Source organism: Crinia signifera, chromosome 9 (assembly GCF_055691185.1).
Source record: "Crinia signifera chromosome 9, ASM5569118v1, whole genome shotgun sequence".
In the NCBI taxonomy this organism is placed as follows: domain Eukaryota; kingdom Metazoa; phylum Chordata; class Amphibia; order Anura; family Myobatrachidae; genus Crinia; species Crinia signifera.
In genome coordinates this window covers 6931951-6954614 of record NC_139225.1, presented here as the reverse complement: position 1 = coordinate 6954614, position 22664 = coordinate 6931951, and the positions used below count along the sequence as shown (strand labels likewise).

The window sequence follows — 22664 nt, the reverse complement described above, 5'->3', positions numbered from 1 at the left end:
TGCTCATAAAATATCAGGTCCCTCTGCCCACTTGGATTTAGCCTACTTATATAAAATGGGCTGGAATCAAGTGGCCTAAAGGACCTGGTCCTTTACACCAGATGCTCATAAAATATCAGGTCCCTCTGCCCACTTGGATTTAGCCTACTTATATAAAATGGGCTGGAATCAAGTGGCCTAAAGGACCTGGTCCTTTACACCAGATGCTCATAAAATATCGGGTCCCTTTGCCCACTTGGATTTAGCCTACTTATATAAAATGGGCTATAATCAAGTGGCCTAAAGGACCTGGTCCTTTACACCAGATGCTCATAAAATATCGGGTCCCTTTGCCCACTTGGATTTAGCCTACTTATATAAAATGGGCTACAATCAAGTGGCCTACAGGACCTGGTCCTTTACACCAGATGCTCATAAAATATCGGGTCCCTTTGCCCACTTGGATTTAGCCTACTTATATAAAATGGGCTATAATCAAGTGGCCTACAGGACCTGGTCCTTTACACCAGATGCTCATAAAATATCGGGTCCCTTTGCCCACTTGGATTTAGCCTACTTATATAAAATGGGCTATAATCAAGTGGCCTAAAGGACCTGGTTCTTTAAGTGAGTCTTTTAGACCACTAGGAAATAACCTAATTTTATTGAATTGGCTAAATCAAAGTGGATAGAGGGAACGGTCCTTTATCCCACTAGGAAATAGCCTAACTTTAATGAATGGGCTAAATCAAAGTGGATAGAGGGACCAGGTCCTTTAACCCACTAAGAAATAGCCTAGTTTTATTGAGTAGGCTAAATCAGTGTGAACAGAAGGACCTGTCCTTTAGCCCACTAGGATATAGCCTATTTGTATTGAGTGGGCTAAATCATAGTGCCTGGAGGGACAAGGTCCTTTAGCCCACTATAAAATAGACTCAACCGACATGTCAGCCCCTCAGGCCGCAGTTGCTAGGCAACAAGTCTCCGCCATGTTGCTTCTCCCTCCCACTGTGGGGTCGCTGATGCGTTTCCGGTTCCTTTGCACTCTCCGCCCGCCGGAGTCACCGGAAGCGGAGGGAGCCGGGCGGACAGGGACGGAAAGCCCGTGACAGCCACCAGAGCCGCCACCTCCCTCCGTGACACCCCAAACCCCCCCATCCCCCCGTCACTCAGGTCACCCCATTCTGCCGGAGCACCCGCCCCATCACCTGTCACCCGGTCCCTGCTGCAGTGTTCCCGGCGGCAGCAGCAGGGCTTGTCACCCGCATCACCCTCCCCTTCCCCCGCCAGGTGTCACCCCCAGCACCCGGCTGCGCCCGGCTCCCCGCCATGGCGAAGAACACCCTGTCGTCGCGTTTCCGCAAGGTGGACATCGATGAGTACGACGAGAACAAGTTCGTGGACGATCAGCTGCAGGAGGAGCCGGCGGAGCCGCAGGGACCGGACGAGGGGGAGGTGGACGGACTGATCAGGCAATATCCTTCTGATGGGGGCTGCTGCATGGGGCTGTCACTGGGTGGGGGGGGGGCTGGTGTATGGGGCTGTCACTGGGTGGGGGGGCTGGTGCATGGGGCTGTCACTGGGTGGGGGGGGGGCTGCCCTGCCGGGCTGGTGCATGGGGCTGTCATTGGGTGGGGGGGCTGCCCTGCCGGGCTGGTGCATGGGGCTGTCATTGGGTGGGGGGGCTGCCCTGCCGGGCTGGTGCATGGGGGTGTCACTGGGTGGAGAGGCTGGTGCATGGGGGTGTCACTGGGTGGAGAGGCTGGTGTATGGGGCTGTCACTGGGTGGGGGGGCTGGTGCATGGGGCTGTCACTGGGTGGGGGGGCTGCCCTGCTGGGCTGGTGCATGGGGCTGTCACTGGGCGGGCGGGGGGGGGGGGGCTGGTGCATGGGGCTGTCACTGGGTGGGGCTGCCCTGCCGAGCTGGTGCATGGGGCTGTCACTGGGTGGGGGGGTGGGGGGGCTGCCCTGCCGGGCTGGTGCATGGGGATGTCATTGGGTGGGGGTGCTGCCCTGCCGGGCTGGTGCATGGGGCTGTCATTGGGTGGGGGTGCTGCCCTGCCGGGCTGGTGCATGGGGCTGTCACTGGGTGGAGAGGCTGGTGCATGGGGTTGTCACTGGTTGGGGAGGCTGGTGCATGGGGCTGTCACTGGGTGGGGGGCTGCCCCTGCCGGGCTGGTGCATGGGGCTGTCACTGGGTGGGGGGCTGCCCCTGCCGGGCTGGTGCATGGGGCTGTCACTGGGTGGGGGGCTGCCCCTGCCAGGCTGGTGCATGGGGTTGTCACTGGGTTGGGGGGCTGCCCTGCCGGGCTGGTGCATGGGGCTGTCACTGGTTGGGGGGGCTGCCCTGCCGGGCTGGTGCATGGGGCTGTCACTGGTTGGGGAGGCTGCCCTGCCGGGCTGGTGCATGGGGCTGTCACTGGTTGGGGGGGCTGCCCTGCCGGGCTGGTGCATGGGGCTGTCACTGGGTGGGGGGCTGCCCCTGCCAGGCTGGTGCCATGGGGTTGTCACTGGGTTGGGGGGCTGCCCTGCCGGGCTGGTGCATGGGGCTGTCACTGGTTGGGGGGGCTGCCCTGCCGGGTTGGTGCATGGGGCTGTCACTGGGTGGGGGGGCTGCCGGGCTGGTGCATGGGGCTGTCACTGGGTGGGGGGCCTCCGGGCTGGTGCATGGGGCTGTCACTGGGTGGGGGGCTGCCCTGCCGGGCTGGTGCATGGGGCTGTCACTGGGTGGGGGGGGGGCTGCCCTGCTGGGCTGGTGCATGGGGCTGTCACTGGGTGGGCTGCCCTGCCGGGCTGGTGCATGGGGCTGTCACTGGGTGGGGGGGCTGCCCTGCCGGGCTGGTGCATGGGGCTGTCACTGGGTGGGGGGGCTGCCCTGCCGGGCTGGTGCATGGGGCTGTCACTGGGTGGGGGCTGGGTACGGGGCAGGTTATACCCACACACCTGACAGCTCCCACACACAATATGATGCATCAGACCCTTCATTATATCCATGGCTGAGCATAGAGGCTTCAATAAAGAATGAATGAGCTACTACTGGGGTCACATGTGCTCAAACATGGATATCCTTGATATCTGGACTGTGGAGGAGTGGGTTTGGGAACACAGTGACAGCGGTGATTTTGTGTCTGAGTGTCATGCTGGGTGGCTTGTACATGAGGTCACTAATACAGGTCGCCTGTGACCAGTCACCTTGTCCTGTACAGCTGGGACGTCACCCGTGTAATGGCTACTGTATGTGTAATGTGTCTGCTGCAGGAATACACAGGGCAGTATTCAATACCGGGGGCGAGCTCCTTGCTAGGTTTTCAGAACGGGACTCGTGGCTAAATGCTGCGGGCTCCCTGCATTATGCGCCAGCCTCGCTGTTTGGGGGACTTCTCTGCGTCTTCTAACAGCGAGGATTCCCCCAGAACGTTGAATGGGGTTAAACGGCAAGGGTGGCTTGTTTTCGGTGATCCCCGCCATTTAACTCCCTCGCCAGCCGCATTGAATACACCCCACTGTGTATAGCTTGTTCTTTTGGTTCATCTTTCTTCACTGCCTTAAGCAGAGAGAGGTATTGGTTATCAAGCTGTTGTGGAACTACAAGTCCCAGCAACTGCTGGTGGGGCATGTTGGACGCTGAGGGTCCCTGGCGTCAGAAGAGACATCTGTCTAGGTGTTTTCTGAAGTGTTACTTTTGTGCAAAAAAAAAAAATATATATATATATAATTTTTTGATTGTGGACAGATGATAAAATGACAGATTTCTCCTTTGTGTGTGTGGGACAAGTGGCGATGAGTGTGTGGTAATGCGTTATGTGCTGTAGCTGGTTTCCATGCTGACTTACAGACTATTTATGGTGCTATAAATACTTGTGGTGCGGAGATGGTATTGCAATAAGCTGTAAAACGTCTAAGTCCAGGAATTGGGGACCATCGTCGGCAATGTGAACAGCTGCACTAGATCTATCCGCTGTATACAGACGCATACGCTCACTTGTATCGCCACTTAATAGATGTTATTGTATGCCACTGGCATGGGAGTAACTTCAGGAACGAAGGGCTCTCACCCACCACACCCTGGTTGTGTTTGTCTTGTAAGGGTTGTAAAGCACTGTTGTATTAGTAATGAGGGAGAGCTACGTTCCTCCTTGGTTTATGGATCATCTGTGACTATGGTATACTATTGTATATATTTACTTGTTGTGTATACACATCTATTGGATGTGCCAATGAGACAAGCTGTGTACACACACTTCGATTTGTTAGTTATTTTTCCCTGTTTTCGATTTTGCTTATAGAAGCAAAATCGAATCCACATCGAATGGTTTTTAGGACACTTTCGATCTGCATTCAATTCACGCTCCCGTTTTCTCAGAATCGAAAAGTAAAATAGACTGTGCAGGCAAGAAAATATCGAAATTCGATCCAGTAAATTGAATATGTACAATGTACCATGAATGTAAATCGAATTAGATATCTAATGCAAAAGTACAGATCTAATGCCAAATCTAATAGAAAAGCAAAAGGAAGTGTGTGTACATAGCTTTAAGCTGGTCATACACTATATCAGGCATGTCCAAACTGTGGCCCTCCAGCTGTTGTGAAACTACAAATCCCAGCATGCCTTGCCACAGTTTTAGAATTCCCTAATAGCAAAACTATGGCAATGCATGATGGGACTTGTAGTTTCACAACAGCTGGAGGGCCATAGTTTGGACATGCCTGCACTACAGCATGGGTATTCAAACTGTGGCCCTCCAGATGTTGTGGAACTACATGTCCCAGCATGCCCTGACAGGTTTGGCATGATCTTATAGGAAAAAATGTGGAAATGCATGCTGGAACATGTAGTTTCACAACATCTGGAGGGCCACAGTTTGAAGACCCATGCACTACAGCAATGTCTCCCAGCAGTGTATGGCCATCCTTTCCCCCTTGACCTGCCCAGGACCGTTGCATGTATCGCATGTTGTCCTTTCAATTGTGATATATGGCACGCGACCCTGTTCGCCGCCGCTGGAGGGGGTCTGAGTTGGAGGTGATGTCCGACCCCGGTCGGATGCGCACGGGACCATGCATTGAACCCGATGTGATGTCAAACGCAACCGATGTGGACCAATTTCTTGGCCCAATCTGTCGGAATTGGGTAAAATCGGACTAGCGCATGGACACCTTTATTTACTGGCCACTGATGAAACTCTTGACTTGGCTTCATTAACATATGCTGCATTTTTTGTTCCAATTAACTATAGGTGAGAATTATCAGAGCACGGACAGCATTATAAATAAACGTACTACTACTGTTTAAAATAACAGATGGGTATATTCTGCTGGCGAGCAGTGCCGATAGCTCGCCGTCAGAGAATTCAACGTCGTCCCCTTCACTTGCCGTTCCCACCTCACTGATTCTTTTCAGCGAGGTGGAATCGGCGAGTGTGACCGTTTCAATGACAGGTTTCGACACCAAATGCAACGGGCTCACTGCATTTGTGGCGATCCTCACCATTTAATCACCCCATACACATTGGGTGATTAAAATGAGCGATATCGCTAATCTCCCACGGGTCGTTAATGTCCACTTCCGTTGTCTGTGCATGTTAACGAGTGCATCTAGTCAAAATGGGCCACTAGCAAAAATTGCACCGTGTGTACACACCTTCTCTGCACACGTTACATCTGCCCCACCTGCAGTTCGTATGGTTTTGTCCATTAGAGAAAAAATCTCTTCGTATGATGTGAACAATTACCAACGAGACACATTAAAAGTGGAGCTGGATATAGGCATTAGAAAAAAAAAAGAATCGCACTGGGGAAAGGGGTCATCAATTCCAGATATTGGGGTATTGTTCTGGAATGGTACTTCCTGTCCTGCTGCCATCACTTGTATCCCTTAGAGCAGGCATATATCCGAACTGTCGCCATCCAGCTGTTGTGAAACTACAAGTCCCATCATGCATTGTCACAGTTTTGCTAATAGGGAATGCTAAAACTATAGCAAGGCATGCTGGGATGTGTAGTTTTACAACAACTGGAGGGCCACAGTTTGGACATGCCGTCCTTAGAGGTATGCAGGAAAACTTGTGATGTCATCGGTAAATGCCTGTTATGTGGGCCCTTGGATGCAGTTTGCCAAATTAAATTTGCCATTTTTGGGGGATAAAAAGTAACACCTACGCAGTGAATTGTTGTTTTTATTTATTTTTACAGCGGTTAATGCTCATTATAGTGCGGAATAGTCGGTCTAATGCGTATCGCATAATCAAGTCTTGGCACTCGGGAGAATTTTTGACATCATGGCATCGATGGCATAACCATGTGCGGCGAGTAGGGTAGAGCTTGATATGTTGTACTTCTGCTGTCTGATCTTCTGAGTGTAAATGAATCTGATTCGCTGTGCTGACAATGGTCTGATGTTATACACACACGTTTACTTAGTGTTGTCACTGTGCGTGGAGGATCTGCTCTCAGTCCCACCACGCGCTGCACAGTTTCATTGCATTCTTTCCGTGTGCTCAGAGCCCATTGTGAATTATTATTTCATCGTTGGCTGTGCTCTGGTTTATACATAACCCGCTGTGCTGTCAGATCGAAGTTTTGTTCCAAATTCCCTATTTTAGAAGTTCACTGAATATAGGTGCTATAAATAAATTTGTGACTGGGCGCCCAGTTTGATGTGACATTTGGATTCCCGTGAGAAGTATAATGCCTGCTGGTATACAGTGATTCAGTGCAGCCGTTCACTGCTACGCAAGACATGGAAAATGTCCCTTCAGCTTATTTGGCTTTCATCTAATGCATTACAGAGAAGCCTTGTAATGATGCGGTTTCTGCTCTGGTGTTACAGGGATGGTTGTCAAAATCCAGTTGCATTCTGACATTTCTTTAGTTGTACTTTACCCTTACTTTGTAAGGCTGCAACTCCTACTGTACATTTAGTGTTCATTCTAGCACCCGCTATCTTTGAAAACCCATGCAGTTTCTGTTCCCTGCCTGGGGTGTCGCTGTCTGCTGTGGTGTTTCTAGCACAGGTCTGGTTTGCCTATCAGTGCTGATATACAGACCACACTGTGCTAGAAGCACTACAGCAGACAGCGACACCCCAGGCAGGGAAAAGGAACTCCATGGGTTTTCAAAGATAGCGGGTGCTAGAATGAACACTCTACATTCATCGATCCCTGACGTGGATTGGAGCCAGTGGAAGGTCACAACACACCTCTGACCTTCCACTGGCTCCAATCCAGCCTCACACGCTCCATGTCATTACAAGTTTATCCAAATATGTGTTATCCAAATTACTCTCAAAACCATAGTTTCCAGAATGTACTTTTTTTTAAATTTTTTGCTAAAAGCTCTACGGGGAGGCGTGACATGTGGCTGGTGCTGCGGGGGGGCGTGACATGTGGCTGGCGCTGCGGGGGGGGGGGGCGTGACATGTGGCTGGCGCTGCCGGGGGCGTGACATGTGGCTGGCGCTGCCGGGGGCGTGACATGTGGCTGGCGCTGCCGGGGGCGTGACATGTGGCTGGCGCTGCCGGGGGCGTGACATGTGGCTGGCGCTGCCGGGGGCGTGACATGTGGCTGGCGCTGCCGGGGGCGTGACATGTGGCTGGCGCTGCCGGGGGCGGGACATGTGGCTGGCGCTGCCGGGGGCGTGACACTGTATGTAACAGGCACGCAATATGTGTAAGAAAATGATTGCTTGCCATTCAGATTCAGTGCCTGAGAGAGGACACAAACCTTGTTTTGCGCAAATATACAACATATTGTTGTGTATTTCATGTGTTTATTCAGCATAAAGCCTATTTCCCTGTAGAGTGTAAGCTTGTGAGCAGGGCCCTTTTACCTCTATGATACCCCTTTCACATTGCACAAAATTACCGGGTTCATGACGGTTTCTCGCCGGTTCGACCCAGTAATTGGTGTGATGTGAAAGGGATTACCGGTTACAGCTAACCGGTAGCAACACGGCAATCAGAACCGGGTTAAAAGAAAGAAGGGTTCTTACCAGTTAGTTGCTGTGCAGTGTGAACGGGTTAATCGGGCTTCCCGTTCACACTATGGAGGAGGCAGCACTTGGAGCAGCGTCAGCCTTAAGCGCTGCCTCCACCCCCGGAGACACTCCGCCGTGTCCCCACATGACTTCAGCGAGCCAGCAATATTGCCGGTTCACTGATGCGATCAGAACAGACCGCACATGCAGGCTCGCACCGGACTGAACCGTTTAAAAGTCCCGGTGTGACCGTGCATTTGTGGTCTGAATGCGGTATGAGAGGTAAATTTAAAGGTTCTACAAAAGGTGATGTTTCCCATAGCAACCAATAAGATTGTGTCTATCATGTTATAGGATGCAATAGAGAGTTGATAGACACAATCTAATTGGTTGATTTGGGCATCCTCCCCTCCCTGACTGTCTGTAACTACCCAGTTTTGTAGATCACTGTTTCGAATTGTAAAGCGCATGAGAATTTGCTGCGATTATATAAGAAACTGTTAATAAAAATAAATGTATAGAAATCCTGGTAAATGGGGCCTGAATTTTGCCATACTTGGCACGTGTCGTGACTGTTTGCTAATGCCAGTCCATGCCGGGTTTTTAACCAATCTCTTGGAAGATTTTTTAACTTCTATAAAAGCCTTTGGGGGAATTTGAGTGTGACACCCGGTTGTGCACATATCTGCCAGAAATGGTAGTGTCAACATCACACTTCTATGGGGTGTGAGAGAGAACTCGCAATGCCGGCAGCCACCGTGTGCCATTCCGGAACCACATAGAACATCCTTCCTGTTGAGGTGAATTTGATTTGTTGCTGTAGTTTCCGGACGCAGATTGAAACTGGAGGGTTAATGTTTTTTTTTTTTTTTTTTCGTTTTTTTTTTTTAACAAAAATGTTCGGTAAAACATAGGGACATACGTGATCAGGAACGCACCTAGTTTTTATCGATATACATTTAATATACAAGATTAATAGTAATCCACTGCCATCCTGCGATCAGTGGTAGGATACTCTGAGCCTGAGGCTGGGTACACACTGGAGCAATTCTCAGATCTGCCGATATAGTGAACTGTATCAGAGGTGCCCGTGGGAGAACGATATGGGGCACACACACTGACCGATATCAGTATCATTCACAACACAGTTATCGTTTCCATCCATTCACTTTTCCTCTGTGTGTACTTTCAGAGATTTGTATAGGTTTAGACGTGTTCATAGAAATGAAGAGTTTCTTACCCACGTGCTGGGACTTGAGTTCTCAGGAGATGGATGACACATGGGGCATAATTCTGAGCTGGGTGCAAAGCAAAATCCCAGCCGTGTACCAGCCCAGCGTTCATCCAACTAGTTGGATGGTTGGAATAAGAATCTGGTAATGAATGGGAGCAAATGTCAATCAAAAACTGTCATTCAGACAATTAATAGGATAATTCCTATTAACAATTTTTCAAGCTAGTGGCCGTTTCTGCAGAAAAAGTTGTGGATCCGTCGATCCAGGTCTTTTCAGAATGTTTCCAAAAGTCTTAAAAAAAAAAAGTCTATTCTATGCAAAAATGGCAGATTTTCCTGAGGATGGGAAATATCTGCCAGGATTGATTTCCCCCCCAATATGTCGCATTAAATTGTTTTTTAGTGGGTACCCAAAAAGATTGGGCTCCTTCATTTCCCTGGCTGGCTGCACACCCAGCTGTTAAAACATTTGAATTGATCTCTTGGGTGGCAGCTGGGGCAAAGAACAGTGTGTGTGTGTGTGTGTGTGTGTGTGTATAGTGATTGGGTGTGTGTGTGGTGTGATTGGGTGTGTACCCAGTATTTTTGTTCCATAATGCACTAATTCCTGAATTACCCAACACAATGATATTGCTGGTAATATGACTTATTGGCAGTGTTCTGATATTAAATAGTGGAGGCAGCTGAACATTTCTCCCAGTACATCTGAAAGTGTCTAATAGGTAGAACTAGCCGTGTTCGATGTGATCCTATAGAGCATGTGTATGTCTCAGCGTGTCACCTTTGTACTGTGTCCCTTATCTCCATATCAAGTCACGCTGTCCCATCACTGTTTATCGCAGGCATGTTTCCTTTATAACCAGTGTTCTGGAAGACGTACCTGGGACTCCTGAGCTCTGTAAACAATTGATATCTCGGCTCTGTCTGCTGGTATAGACATTCCTACACAATGGATTCTGACCTGTCACATACTGCATTGTACAGATATGTAACCCGTGTGCTCAGCGTAGTTCTACCGCACCTAATACACTATATATTGTATAGCTGCTTTGTACATATGATCAGGGACCTCTGTCCAGTATTAGGCAATGTCCCCCTCCCTAGCTGCTATAGATCAGCAGCTGGAGAACCACCCTGCCCTTGTTTTCTGTGTTAAGACGCGTGTATGAAATGGTGTTGTTGTATAGCACCCTTTGTCCCCTCCAATGTTCCTCATTCAATGTCCCTTTTAGACTATATCCTGGACAAGGGTAAGGAGTGGATTATGCAGGCCTGTATATTTAATAAAACTAACGTTCTTTGGAGAGGCCCTAAATGGAAACCGCTTGTGTCTAGACTTTGCTAATGTCAACATTTTGTCTAGAGAGCTGTAGATCTAAAATCCCTAGTTGGTCATTAGTAGCAGGCGTAACGTACTGTGTTATCCTTAACTGCTTACTGCACAGGGGACCTGCTCCGTGCCTTCCACGCTGTCTTCCGGAACTCTCCTGTCACCTCCAAAAACCAAATAGTGAAGGTAAGGGCGTGCGGACTTATTTCTCACCTGCACCAACACTGTATAACCGGGTTCTTACCGAGATGTACGTCCGTCTCGTATTCCACCGACTTTATTGTATTTTGGGTTTGATAGGAGATGGGCACCTACATTGTTTCATACACAAGAATTTCTTACCTGTAAATGACTTTACTAGTGTTCACTCTAGGCTTTTGGGCGGACCGGGCCCGCCGGCGTCACACTTGTGGGCGGTCCCGGGCCACCAACTTCACAAAAGGGGCGTGCCTGGGCTGTGACTCGATGAAAAGGGGCGTACCCACCCTCAGTAAAGTGGCGGGCCCAGCCGCCGCCTTCACTAAAGGGGGCGGACCCGGCCCTGCCGAAGGTGCCATGATGCCGGGGAAGCTCCGGGTATCACCGTGTAAGGCGGCGTCGGGTTTCCACGTGCAAGCAGTTGGGGCGGGCCCCAGGCTGTTTTAGTGGGGCGCTGCTAACGGGGCAGGGCGCATTTTGCCCTTTAAAATCAGGCAAGGCGCAGCGCCCCGCTAAAACAGCCTAGCGGGAACACTAACTTTACTAAATGAGAGGAATAATTAAGCTGGTAGGATTTGGCCGATTCCTAGGGATCAGGCCGAGAAATTGAGTGAAAAGTTGCCAAATCGCATTTGTTTGACATCTGACCCAATGTGCGTTCCTGTGCGCATCAGGTCAGAGGTTGAACGTGCTGAACATAAGATAAATAGTATGTGCGGTCATCGGGTGCGCACTTGCAATGTATTGCACCTGATTTCCCTTGAACTCCCCCGGCAGCTCCCAGGGAGTCCTTGTACATGGGATAAATTCCTAAATCGCATATAACAATGGGGAGCTACAGGGAATGTTCAAGCGAAATCGGGTCTGACTTGTGCCTCAGTCGGACCAGTGTATGGGGGCGTTACAGTAAAATCATCAGGTTGCCCCTGAAGACAAATGACCCAGAGGGGTAGTCTGTACTTGTGTGTAAATAGTTGTCACAGCTCTTATGTCTTTGCCTTTCTCGCATCTATTCAACTTTAGGAACGAACCCAAGCTGTTGCACTCAAGGTCCTGACGTCGTTTAAAAGCAATGAGATTGACCAAGCAGTAAAAACACTGGACCGAAGTGGGATTGACCTGCTTATGAAATACATTTACAAGGGGTTCGAAAAGCCCACAGAGAACAGCAGCGCAATATTGCTACAGTGGCACGAAAAGGTAAATGTGACTGGAACCGCGCGGGTCCAAGATGTGCAGCAAAATTAACCTAATGATCGGGGCGTCGAGTGAACCAGAACAGTGTATAGAGGACAGAGCGGACCAGGTGTAAAAGTTAAAATGTATAGAATATTTCCTTTTATACCAGGTTTGGCCGGATACGGGTATCCTCAGTCACTCACCTGTGCGATCGATCCTAACTATTGTTCTCCCCTTCAGTGGACATACCCGATTGATGATAATTATCTCAACCTTGGGGGCATTTTTTTGAACCAGCGAGACTCGCGGCTAAATACAGCGCGTCTTCTGCATTAGCCGCAGGTCTCGCTGTTTTTGGGGAATTCTCGCCATCCTGTGATGGCGAGGATTTCCCCAGAACATTGAATAGAGCGAGCGGCCGGCGCGGGGGTTAAACAGCGAGGTTCTCTGCAATCCTCGCTGTTTAACCCCCTCGCCGGCCGCATTGAATACCTGCCATTGTATTTACGCTAGTCTTTTGCACTTCGGTGGAAATGTTTTACAGGTCATAAAGTAACATTGCACTTCCACCCACCCCGGCTGCTGGCCGAACTCTGGTTACTAGCAATGTTACAGCTTAGCCGGGTAAATACTCTCTGCATCTCTTACCATTAGTGAAAGCTCCAATCGTTAATCGGCTTATCTTCCCGTCCTCTGTCAGTAATCATTTTAAATTATGAATTAAAGAGTAATGAGAACGCACATAGAAAACTATAACCTTGAGGAAGACCAGGATAGTACAGCATTAGAACTGACCACAATGTCGGCATTCGGAATAGGAAATCTGTTACATTGAAGCATCCTAATTTACAAATGATTTCTCTTTTTAACATGATATTTTCCAACAAGGACTTCGTGGTCAATAGCTCAGTATGTCCAAATTCCTACAGGGAACACCAAATATCTGTGAAGGCCCATACACACTGGGCTACTTTGAGCCAAAAACAAAAGTTTACTCATTTGAGCTGCTTTCAGCGGGAAAACCCGCCGAGTGTGTACGGGGCAGCGGTGATGTTCCCGCATCATCGCTGGCCCGGCCGCTCATCTGGTATTACCAGCAGATAAGCGACATAGCGTATTTATAGGACTATGGGGGAATGCGGTCAAAATCACGACGGTCAAAATCCCGACAGGATCAAAATACCGACATATAGAATGTACAGGTGACGTGGGTTTTTTCACTGTTTTCTGAGCCGACATGTGCCGACAGGCGGAATATCATGCCCTACCATCCACTAAGGCGTGGGGGGAGAATAAAATAGTGTGCCGAACGTAGCGAGGCACCGTGCCCGAAGCAGTGCGAGCAAATCGAGCAATGCGAGGGGCTGCGGTTCACCTCCAACTGTGTCCATGTCGACATTTGGGTTAAAAAAAACAGTGAAAAAACCTATGTCGACCTTACGACCTATCAACGGAAAGTCATGTTGACTGTTTCACCTGTACATTCTATATGTCGGGATTTTGACCCATTCGGGATTTCATACTGAATCCCTATGGGGTGACCTGCGTGTTACCGTGGCTGTCACTGGCTGCATGAGGGGGAGTGTCTAGGATGCAGGTTGGATCACTACTAACATATAATAGAAGCCTCCTGCTGCATTACCATATAGAGCATACTAGCAACACCAACCACATCTTATCACCATCAGTATATAGCTGTACCGTGTATATACGGTTTGTTCTGTTAAAGTTGTACTGTACTTTGGTACTTGTGTATTATCATGGCGCCCATCGCATCGCATACCATAAGGCATGCGATGGTATGTGATGCGATATCGCGCAATGTTGTACAATGGCATACAATTTTTAAATTGTATGTCATTGTATATGATTAAAAATTGTGTACGCACCCTAATGGGAGCTTACAATGTTAAATGCACCCCCACGCCCCCCCACTATAAACGTGAACCCGAAGCGTGGCGAGCGGCGGCGGTACGTGTCCTCCGACCTTTTCATACCCCCACTATCCACGTCGGCGCGGAGTTGAGAATAGAAAGTGTGGCGAGCGCAGCGAGCCCGAAGTGTGGGGAGTGGACGCGGATACCTGTGAAGCCCGCGAGGGTACGGCGATACCTGTGAAGGTATCCGCGTCCTCTCGCGGGGCTCGCCACGCTTCGGCCTCGGTGGCTCGCTGCGATCGCCACACTTTCTATACTCAACTACACGCCGACGTGGATAGTGGGGGTATGAAAAGGTCGGAGGACGCGTACCGCGGCCGCTCGCCACGCTTCGGGTTCACGTTTATAGTGGGGGGGTGGCGTGGGGGTGCATTTAAAATTGTAAGCACCCTTTAGGGTGCTTATACAATCTTTCATCGCATAGCGGTCAAAAATCGCGTTGCATCGCATGCCATCGGGTGCATGGCATGCGATTAAAACATCGCGCGACCTACATCGGGGGGCGCCGTGATAATACACAAGTACCTGTACTTTTTATGCACTTTGTGAAGTGCTGCCGACACGTCGTAGTGCTCTATAAATAAAGCATAATTATTGCTGTACAATTCTATCCATTTATCTATTGTGAGTATCCTATTAAATTCTATGGGGTGTATTTAACGTGTGCCGATATTTCTGACAATCGGCACACAGCCATTTCATGCAGACGTTTTCAACCACATTAGCAGGTGCGGATTCGACTTTAAAAAAAAAAAAGTCTGGAATGTCGAAACGTTTCTAACTGTCAGGAGATGCATTTAAACGGTTTCCTTGCAGAGGAAGTATATTTGGTAATGTGAATAATGTGTGATCCCTGATCCTGTAACTCACATCTTCTCTCTCTCTCCCACAGGCATTAGTAATAGGTGGCCTTGGCTCCATAGTCCGAGTTCTGACATCACGGAAAACTGTGTAAAAGACTGTACTAGCCGAATCCAGACGTTTTACGTTCCAGGGCTCCAGCGCAGTGAAGGAGGAGTGGATACAGAGGCCCGACTGTCTGAAGACTGCTATACATTAAACTGTTTTGGAAAATTCAATTGGGAATGCTTCTTATTACTGACTGTGGACGAGACATGAATGTATGTTTGTTTTAATGAGGTATATTTTGTTCCGAGCACCAGTCCTGGTCAGCAAGGCCAGGCCACATAACTGGCTAAGATGAGGAATTTGGGGGGGTGAAATTGATTACATGCCAAGAATCCATCACAATCCTAGCCGATAGCGGCAGCTCGCCCCTACGGTGATCACGGCAACGCTGGCATTTCTACCCTCCTCTACAAACGTAACCATTCTCTACTAAAAATACATGTGAGTATATAGGCGCAGAGATGACCTGTTCAAGTGAAATAGGACTGGTAGCTTTTTATTTGTTAACTTGTATATACAGGATTTTAGAAGTTCCTTGATTTTGGTCTTACTTGAAAGAACTTGAACCCTTTCTCTGCCATAGCGGCCAGCAGTACATTGTGGTGCCAGCCTCTCTGGCACAGGAAGGGTGGAGACCTGTAGTGGGGTGGTGGTTGGGGGGGGAGATATGGGGGCTGTTTGTGCTGTCTCGAAGTTAAACCTGCAGTGTCACTGGGAGCGGTTTGGTATAATATATATATATATAGATATATTTCTTTTGTTTGTTTTTCTTTTTGTCCCAACCGTGGCGTTTGGAGAAAGACGGACACTCTCCTGCCGTGACTGCTGCTCTACCGATACCTGTAAACGTTATTAAACTGACAGCTTCCATGAGTGAAGTCATGAAATTACTTTGTTTTATTTTTGTGTTACTGGTTGAGACTGTGTTTTTTTTTTTTTTTTACTTTTTAAAGCAACATTGCATGTTTCACTCATACACTGAATATTTATTTTTCTGCAACCTAACAATACATCGATGCAGTATTGTGCCGCAAGAGCTTCTGTACTCTGGTCGGCGCAGGAGGCCAGAGGGACCGTAATCAGCAAGGTTTACTAAGCAGCCCCAGGACCTCTTGCATACTCTCCAAAAAGAAGCCCTTTCCCGGTAAACATGCAATGTTGCTGATCTAGTAGCAGGGGGTTAGACTTTGGGGTATTCCCTTAGAACTGTGTGCTCCGATATATCTGACGACTGGGCGCTATACCACCCGTTGGGACAGTTCTGCGTCATAAAACTCTCAATGTGGGTTTGTTGTCCAGAGAAGGATTATCTGTTAAGTGCCTGCTACATCAATAAAGCTCTTGGATCATTGATTGCAAATGGTATTGTTTGGAGTAAACACGTAGGAACGATATTCCGTTTGGTTGGTGCGCATAGAAAGGTTTAATTGTTACTGCGACATGTCATTTTGTGTTATATTAAGTTAAAATTAAAGTCTAAATATTTGGCCCACAGAAAGAAAATTGTTGTATTAATCACAAATATGTAATTAAAATAACCCATGTCAATCCAGTCTTATATGTTAAGTTGTTTTCCAGACCGGCTTCATGACGTCATCGACTGTAAGCTGCGTTATGTCTGTATGTTTGTCAGTGTCCTTATTTTTAGATTCTTTCCTTTACCTAGAGATTAAAGCGGCTCTTTTCTCAGACATTTAATTCATGGTTCCTTGTTCCAGCGTCCCCCACTGTACCCGCCTTAACCTCAGCCTGGTGACTTCTCCAGAGATATAGGGGGGTATTCAATGTTGGGGCGGCCCGACAGCCGTGCCCCTGTCCCGTTCTCATTCTGCTCAACCGAGATTTTGCAGGCGGCATTCAATGTCCCGTCTGCCGTGGGTCGCGAGGGGGCGTGGCCGTGAGAAGCAACCGGGAGCTCAATTCCCGGCCGTTCTCGGCAGAACAAGCCAACGGCTTGTGAAGTTGGGCTCGTTCTGCCGAGATCCCCTGTTCAATGCTGTCAAGGAAGACCGCATTGAATAGGGCCCCGCAGCCATATCCCGTCGGGAATGGCTGCAGGAGATTGAATACCCCCCAAAGACTCTGGGCAGCATTAAGAAGAACCTGAACAATTCATCAGATTAGACCCTGGAATACCATCGTTGGGAAGTTGCTTAATTTGAAGACCGTTTTATATAATTATTCTGTATAGATAACAGGTTCTCAAACTCAGTCCTTAGGTCCCCACCCAGACAGTTCCGGTTTTCCTGGTTACTGGTGGATTTTTTAAAACGTTAGAGTCAGTGATAAACAACCAACCAATCAGCTCCTAACTGTCATGTTACAGGCGGAGTTTGATAAGAGTATTAGCTGCTGGCTGATTAGTTGTTTATCATTCTCCATTTACCACTTTTCAAAGCTTAGAACATCTCGCTCCCAATCTCTCTTTTGTTTTGTCCTATTTATTATATCGAAACACATTAGTTTGTAGGATCAGATGACACAACTTTATGACCCTGCCTTATTTTTGAGCCGACCAAGCAATACTGGTTTCATTTAATCTCCCGAAAATAATATCTTTTGCCTCTTGAAACGTTAAACTCCGTACACACTATGCGATAAAGGCAGACGATATACACGATAACTATATCATTACATTATCGATTGTTGTGCATATCGTTCTGTGTGTACTAATAACTTTGGCTACCTCCTCCAGTGTGCACGAAAGATAACACAAGACGGGGGATGGTAAAGCAAACTCTTTGGGGGTTATTCAATCCGGATTTCTGACTGTGATCGTCCCGGCCCATTTTCGTTTTGTTCCGTTCAGAAGGTCAGAGGTTTGTAAAAAAAAAAAGTCCAGGACAATTGACAATCCATGGATGCTCCTGACCAAACAGATCTGACTTGTAAGTCAGATCTGCTTTGTTGGAAACTACCATCCTTTCTGTCAGAAATAGCAGATAAAGATGAAGGGGAGATTCAACCCTATTGTTTGACATCATTCAGTGTGTATGCACTATATCGTTCATGGGGGAGTTCGAGGGATACAGTTAACAATATCGTTGTCTGCCGTTATTGCACCATGTGTACGCAGCTTAAGGGCTTTATTATTATTATTTTTTTTTTCAAATGAACATTTATATCAGGAATATGTGGGGCGGTGTTATGTTGTCCGTATGAAGTCTTTTCACTGGGTTCTTATGCAATTACGGTAACCTATATATGCTTGCGATTAAACACTTTCCTGCCCATGGATAGACATTGAATGGCATAAGCATAAATGTACAAATCTAGCCGTGAGTAATGATATGTAGCACAGAAAAGGTTTTCATGTGTAATAAATAGAACGCCTAACTGACTTCAACTTCACAACTTGCTTCCTGAAGAAGAAGAAACAAGAAAACCCTTATGCAAGCTCGTTACTTATATTACTGTTGCCCGTTTGTTCATACATGTAGGGAAGTTGTAGACTAATGTTGTAATGGCTCACTTCTTTTTACCGCCAGCTTGACACACAGGTATTTGTTACAGTATTACATCACTTTAATTTCTGGGTGGAGCGTTCCGTAAAAACGAGCCCCACCTAAAATAAAAAATCTAGTTCTACAATTGACCTGTCCCAGATAATTTGTTTCTGATTCACAACGTGCTGCTCGTTTCTTCAGTAACTGGTGTGAAGTTGCTCCACCTGTTCCTAGTCCGCGGATTGTGTGTAATAATTCCGCAAGCTTCCTAGTACTTTCATATCATTGATCTTCCAGTGTAACACAGGAACAGATTTCTAATTTGATGTTTGATTCATGGTAATGGTTGTGGATTTTACTATTCATTAATCGGCTTGTGCGCCTCTGGTGTAGAACATGTTCCTCGTGTCCGTGCACGCACTGCTGTAACTCTCGGTTACTGTGACTCATTTAAAGCAAGTAACAGCACAAACCATTTACAATGTATTAGGTTTCTGTTCCCACCCACAAGTAGGGCTATAATTTTATGGGCGGATGGCAACGCATCGACAATCTCGTTTGCTTAAAACACCCAAACAACACTCACATCTAGAAACCTTAATTGAACGAAATGAAAAAATGTAAGCCTTATAAATGACACAACAGCCACAAGTGAAACAGAAACAGCAGTGTTATTTAATCCACAGCGCACTGCAATTTAAATAAACCAACTAATAGACTATGTACATAATCCAAGGCCTATATACAGTGTTTGGATATAGTGAATGCTTTATATAACGCCGTCCATGGAGCAGAATTTACATTAATAATGCATTAAACCAATCTCCTTATTTGCATTTATACGGGTGCCGGACGTCTGACTGTCGGAACCCTATACCACACAGCTTAATATCTATTGCACCTTTTACATGATGTAGGCTTGAAATACTGTTGCTAATTTAAGAACCTTGCAAAATATTTCTTCTCACCGTCGCCCTCTACAGGACCTCCATCTAATGACCTCTGAACGGGAAATATAATTTATTTCTTCACAAATTTTTGTATAAAATTAAGTATTTCAAATACACCAGTGGTTGGCTGCCTGTGCTGTTGATAGTCACACAATAGTGTAGTCTCTCCTTAGGGTAGCAATGGAATACTGCAGAAACCAGGTTAAACTACGGGATGTTAACAGTCCCTGCTTTAAAATACTGACCGTATTTAGGAAATGGAGAGTAAAAAATAAAAGTTGTGTGCGCAGATATATTTTCATTTGCACATAATTTAGCGGGTTCGCCATAGATTGTAATAGCTCCAATGCCCCTTACACATGGTACGATACCGCCTTGCCTTCAATTTGATTTTGCTTAAATATAGTCAAAATTGAAATCGAACAGTTTCAGCCACATTTGATGCCGGTTCTATCGAATAGAATAGAAAATAGACTACAGGTAAGACTATATAGTCCAAATCAAATGTGTTCAGCTTGCCATTTGATTTCATAGCATGGTGATCTGAATGCATTTGGGGGGGGGGGGTTGCTTATTTAAAAGGTGCATGCCCAGGGCGCCGATAAAGAGCCACTGAGACAAGAATTAACGGCTCTCCTTATCGGCTGCCCCCTGCATAATACGTTGCGGCGATACGGGTGCCCGATTCTCCACATTATGCAGGAAAACCGATACCCGTTTTTTTCAAACCGCAAAGGGCTTTTTAATATATCTGCCCCATGGTTTTCAATCAAAAGCTGGATACAAACGGTGACAACTGCCCGCAGGTTGGGACAAATCTTTTGCAGGATCGGAAACCAAGGGGCTGATTACTTTATTTCTTTTTTCCATGGGAAATATAAAACCCTGGGGTAAATTCTACAGATATTAGAATCACATAGTAAATCTGTAAGCATATAAAGCACTATTGCGTTCCACGACCTGACCTAGCTCTGGCAGAGGCCGCATTAATAAAGCTGCAGTAAAGGGGCCCACACACACGGTGAGTTGCTGAGCGCTGCTAGATCGCTCAGCAATGTGTCAGCGCTGTGTGCTGAACGATCTGTCAGGGCCAGTGTTCTCCGGTGGGCATGCTGGTTATTAATCGTCGGACGCTAACTGGTTCCTACAGCTGAATGACACTGTGAATGTGGTGGGCGGAGCTAAATAATCATTGTGTGCAGTGTATCAGAGCAGCAGCTGGTGAAATCTTCAGTTGTTAATATATGTAATAATAATAATGATGAGCTTTGCAAACAATAAATAACTGAATGTAGATTTCCTGTTCTGTGATAGGCCGATGCTGGTTTGATAAGTGCCTGTTGCTATGGATGCTGAAGCTGAGGTTTAGTGTGTGATTAATGCTCTCCGTGGGCCAAATACTAAGGAGGAGAAAGACGAGCAACAAACCAGCACTAAATCTTCTTTACTAAATACATTATATCATACACACGCTGATGGGCAATATTCAATGCAGCCGGCGAGGGGGTTAAACGGCGGGGATCGCCGAAAACAAGCAACCCTCGTCATTTAACCCCCACATCAGCCGCTCACCTTATTCAATGTTCTGGGGAAACCCTCACCGTCAGAGGACAGCGAGTATTCCCTGTAACAGTGAGGCTTGTGGCTAATGCAAGGAGCTCGCTGTTTTATTGGCTGTGCACACCATTTTCACATTGCTGCAAAATCCCAGCAACGTGGAAACAGCGTGTGCAGGGGGTCAGGTGAATACGGACATTGCGGGCTGGGACCATTGAATACGCCCCTAAGTCTTGGAGAGTGAGAGATAAAGCACCAACCAATCAGCTCTAAAGTCTTTTTTCAAACACAGTTTGTAACATGACAGTTCAAGTACCAGCCAATCGTGGAGCTGAAAGAGGATAGTTTGGAGCAGATTGGTTGGGAAATTCTCACTCTCCACCTCAATATTAGATTGTATGTGCGTGAGCAGCAATGCTGATAGGTGAACAGCAGGCACTTATCACCGTAATACCGTAAGTTCATTAATTATCACATACACTAATGCTCCAATAAGAACTAAGATGTCTAGATGGGATTGTATGTCTACTTTACCGATTATACTTGATTTTCCCATCTCTAGATCCCCTATAATTTACCTTATCCTCATTACTTTGTATAAACTCAAAATGTCATTAACAAAATAAAAATAAAAGACCTTATGATGGAGTGTAAATCCAACACCAAGGGGCGACTTAATGTCCACAGTGACTCCAAAAATGATAAAAAATACTGATTACGAACACTAACAAACAATAACCACATATGTGCGACGTGGTCCATGGATTAATGAATTGTGATTGATCGGTTTAGTTTAATATGGCTCTAGAGGTCTGCGCTAGAAATCATCATCTTTTTGGACGTTTGTTTGTTCCAAATCAAATCCAAAATGTCACCCGCTGTACCCACTATAATAGTGACATCATTATACCCAATATTTAAATAATTAATAAACTAATCAGATGATCTTTGTGTCAGTGGCTACAACTATATCTATGGTCCCCGGTGAAGTGGAAGAGGGAATGCAAGGTCACTTACTACAATTCAAGATTCTTTTAATTGATGCCAAGAATCCTATAAATATCCATGTTAATTCACTAAACGCTAACTCTTCTATTTAAATATACAAACCTGACATTGCAATAATTACCCCCTTTATTGGACAGTACATCATTAAAATGGAATCATGCTGCCTAACGCCTGCTGTACCGTATATCGGCTTGTAATATGCTAGTGTGCTGGGAATGGGATCTCACCTGTTCTATTAAAAGCCCTTGGAAGTGTATTAAAAAAGATGAAGCGAGAGGATGAGATCACTTTATCGGAGGCTTCGCGGTACCAAGTGAATGCTGGCAAGGTAACGCGAGACAGAAGCTCCGGAACACTGAAAACCGATTCATATTAAGAGTCAAAATGCTCGACCTGACTGCATTCACAGCGACAGTACAGGAGTCTTCCATTGCATAGGATCATATGTACAGATGCTAAAGGTCGTCATGTCTCTGGGCCGGACATCCACTCCAACCAAAACAAGTCACCACCGAGATACCCGGATTGTAAACAGGTTTGGAAAAGCTCATAGAACACACAGTAGAGAAAGTGGTTAGAACACATCAAGACCTTCCAGCGGTTAATGTTCCTTATCATAGAAAGTGCGGTCGTAAGAGTTCTTTGTCTACATACTCGTCCATTTAAGACCAGGGTGTCCTTGGCTTGGAGATAGATGGACGAACTGTCCCCTTTGGAGCTGGCTTAGAACCGAACCAGGACATCTGCAATGACACAGAATTATCAAATGAATTGTGGGCATTCATAGGGACAGGACACATGACAGACAGAATGCTTCCGCGTCATCGATTGTCTACAGCCACATCAGCGCCAATCTGATCAGAGCTGTATCCATCTAATCGGTTGTAACTGGGCAGCACTAATGCGCACAGAGAACAGTGATGCGGGAGTGTAGCCAAAGTTACAGGATACTTTGCCTAT

At 47.0% G+C, this 22664-nt stretch overlaps 2 protein-coding genes across 4 annotated transcripts in view; one reads left to right on the top strand and one right to left on the bottom strand.

The window, feature by feature from the left end:
* Positions 1-971: 971 nt before the first annotated feature.
* ARPC5L (actin related protein 2/3 complex subunit 5 like) lies at positions 972-14913 on the top strand. Its single transcript, XM_083160987.1, has 4 exons — positions 972-1455; positions 10635-10706; positions 11742-11918; positions 14727-14913. The coding sequence occupies exons 1-4, from the start codon at positions 1309-1311 to the stop codon at positions 14787-14789; spliced, it is 459 nt and encodes a 152-aa protein (XP_083017113.1). The 5' UTR covers positions 972-1308; the 3' UTR covers positions 14790-14913.
* A 3928-nt stretch (positions 14914-18841) lies between these two features.
* The window catches only part of GOLGA1 (golgin A1), a 49083-nt gene continuing 45260 nt past the window's right edge, over positions 18842-22664 (bottom strand). For all 3 annotated transcript variants that reach the window (XM_083160984.1, XM_083160985.1, XM_083160986.1), the window contains one exon: positions 18842-22447. In XM_083160984.1, the coding sequence (XP_083017110.1) occupies positions 22367-22447 (81 nt within the window). In that variant the 3' untranslated portion in view covers positions 18842-22366. The remainder of the gene's footprint in view (positions 22448-22664) is intronic.

Excerpts from the sequence above, each read along its gene's own strand:
- ARPC5L (XM_083160987.1), top strand. The coding sequence starts at position 1,309 with ATGGCGAAGAACACCCTGTCGTCGCGTTTCCGCAAGGTGGACATCGAT. Across the intron at positions 1,456-10,634 it reads TGGACGGACTGATCAGGCAA|GGGGACCTGCTCCGTGCCTT; the intron begins TATCCTTCTGAT and ends GCTTACTGCACA. Across the intron at positions 10,707-11,741 it reads CCAAAAACCAAATAGTGAAG|GAACGAACCCAAGCTGTTGC; the intron begins GTAAGGGCGTGC and ends ATTCAACTTTAG.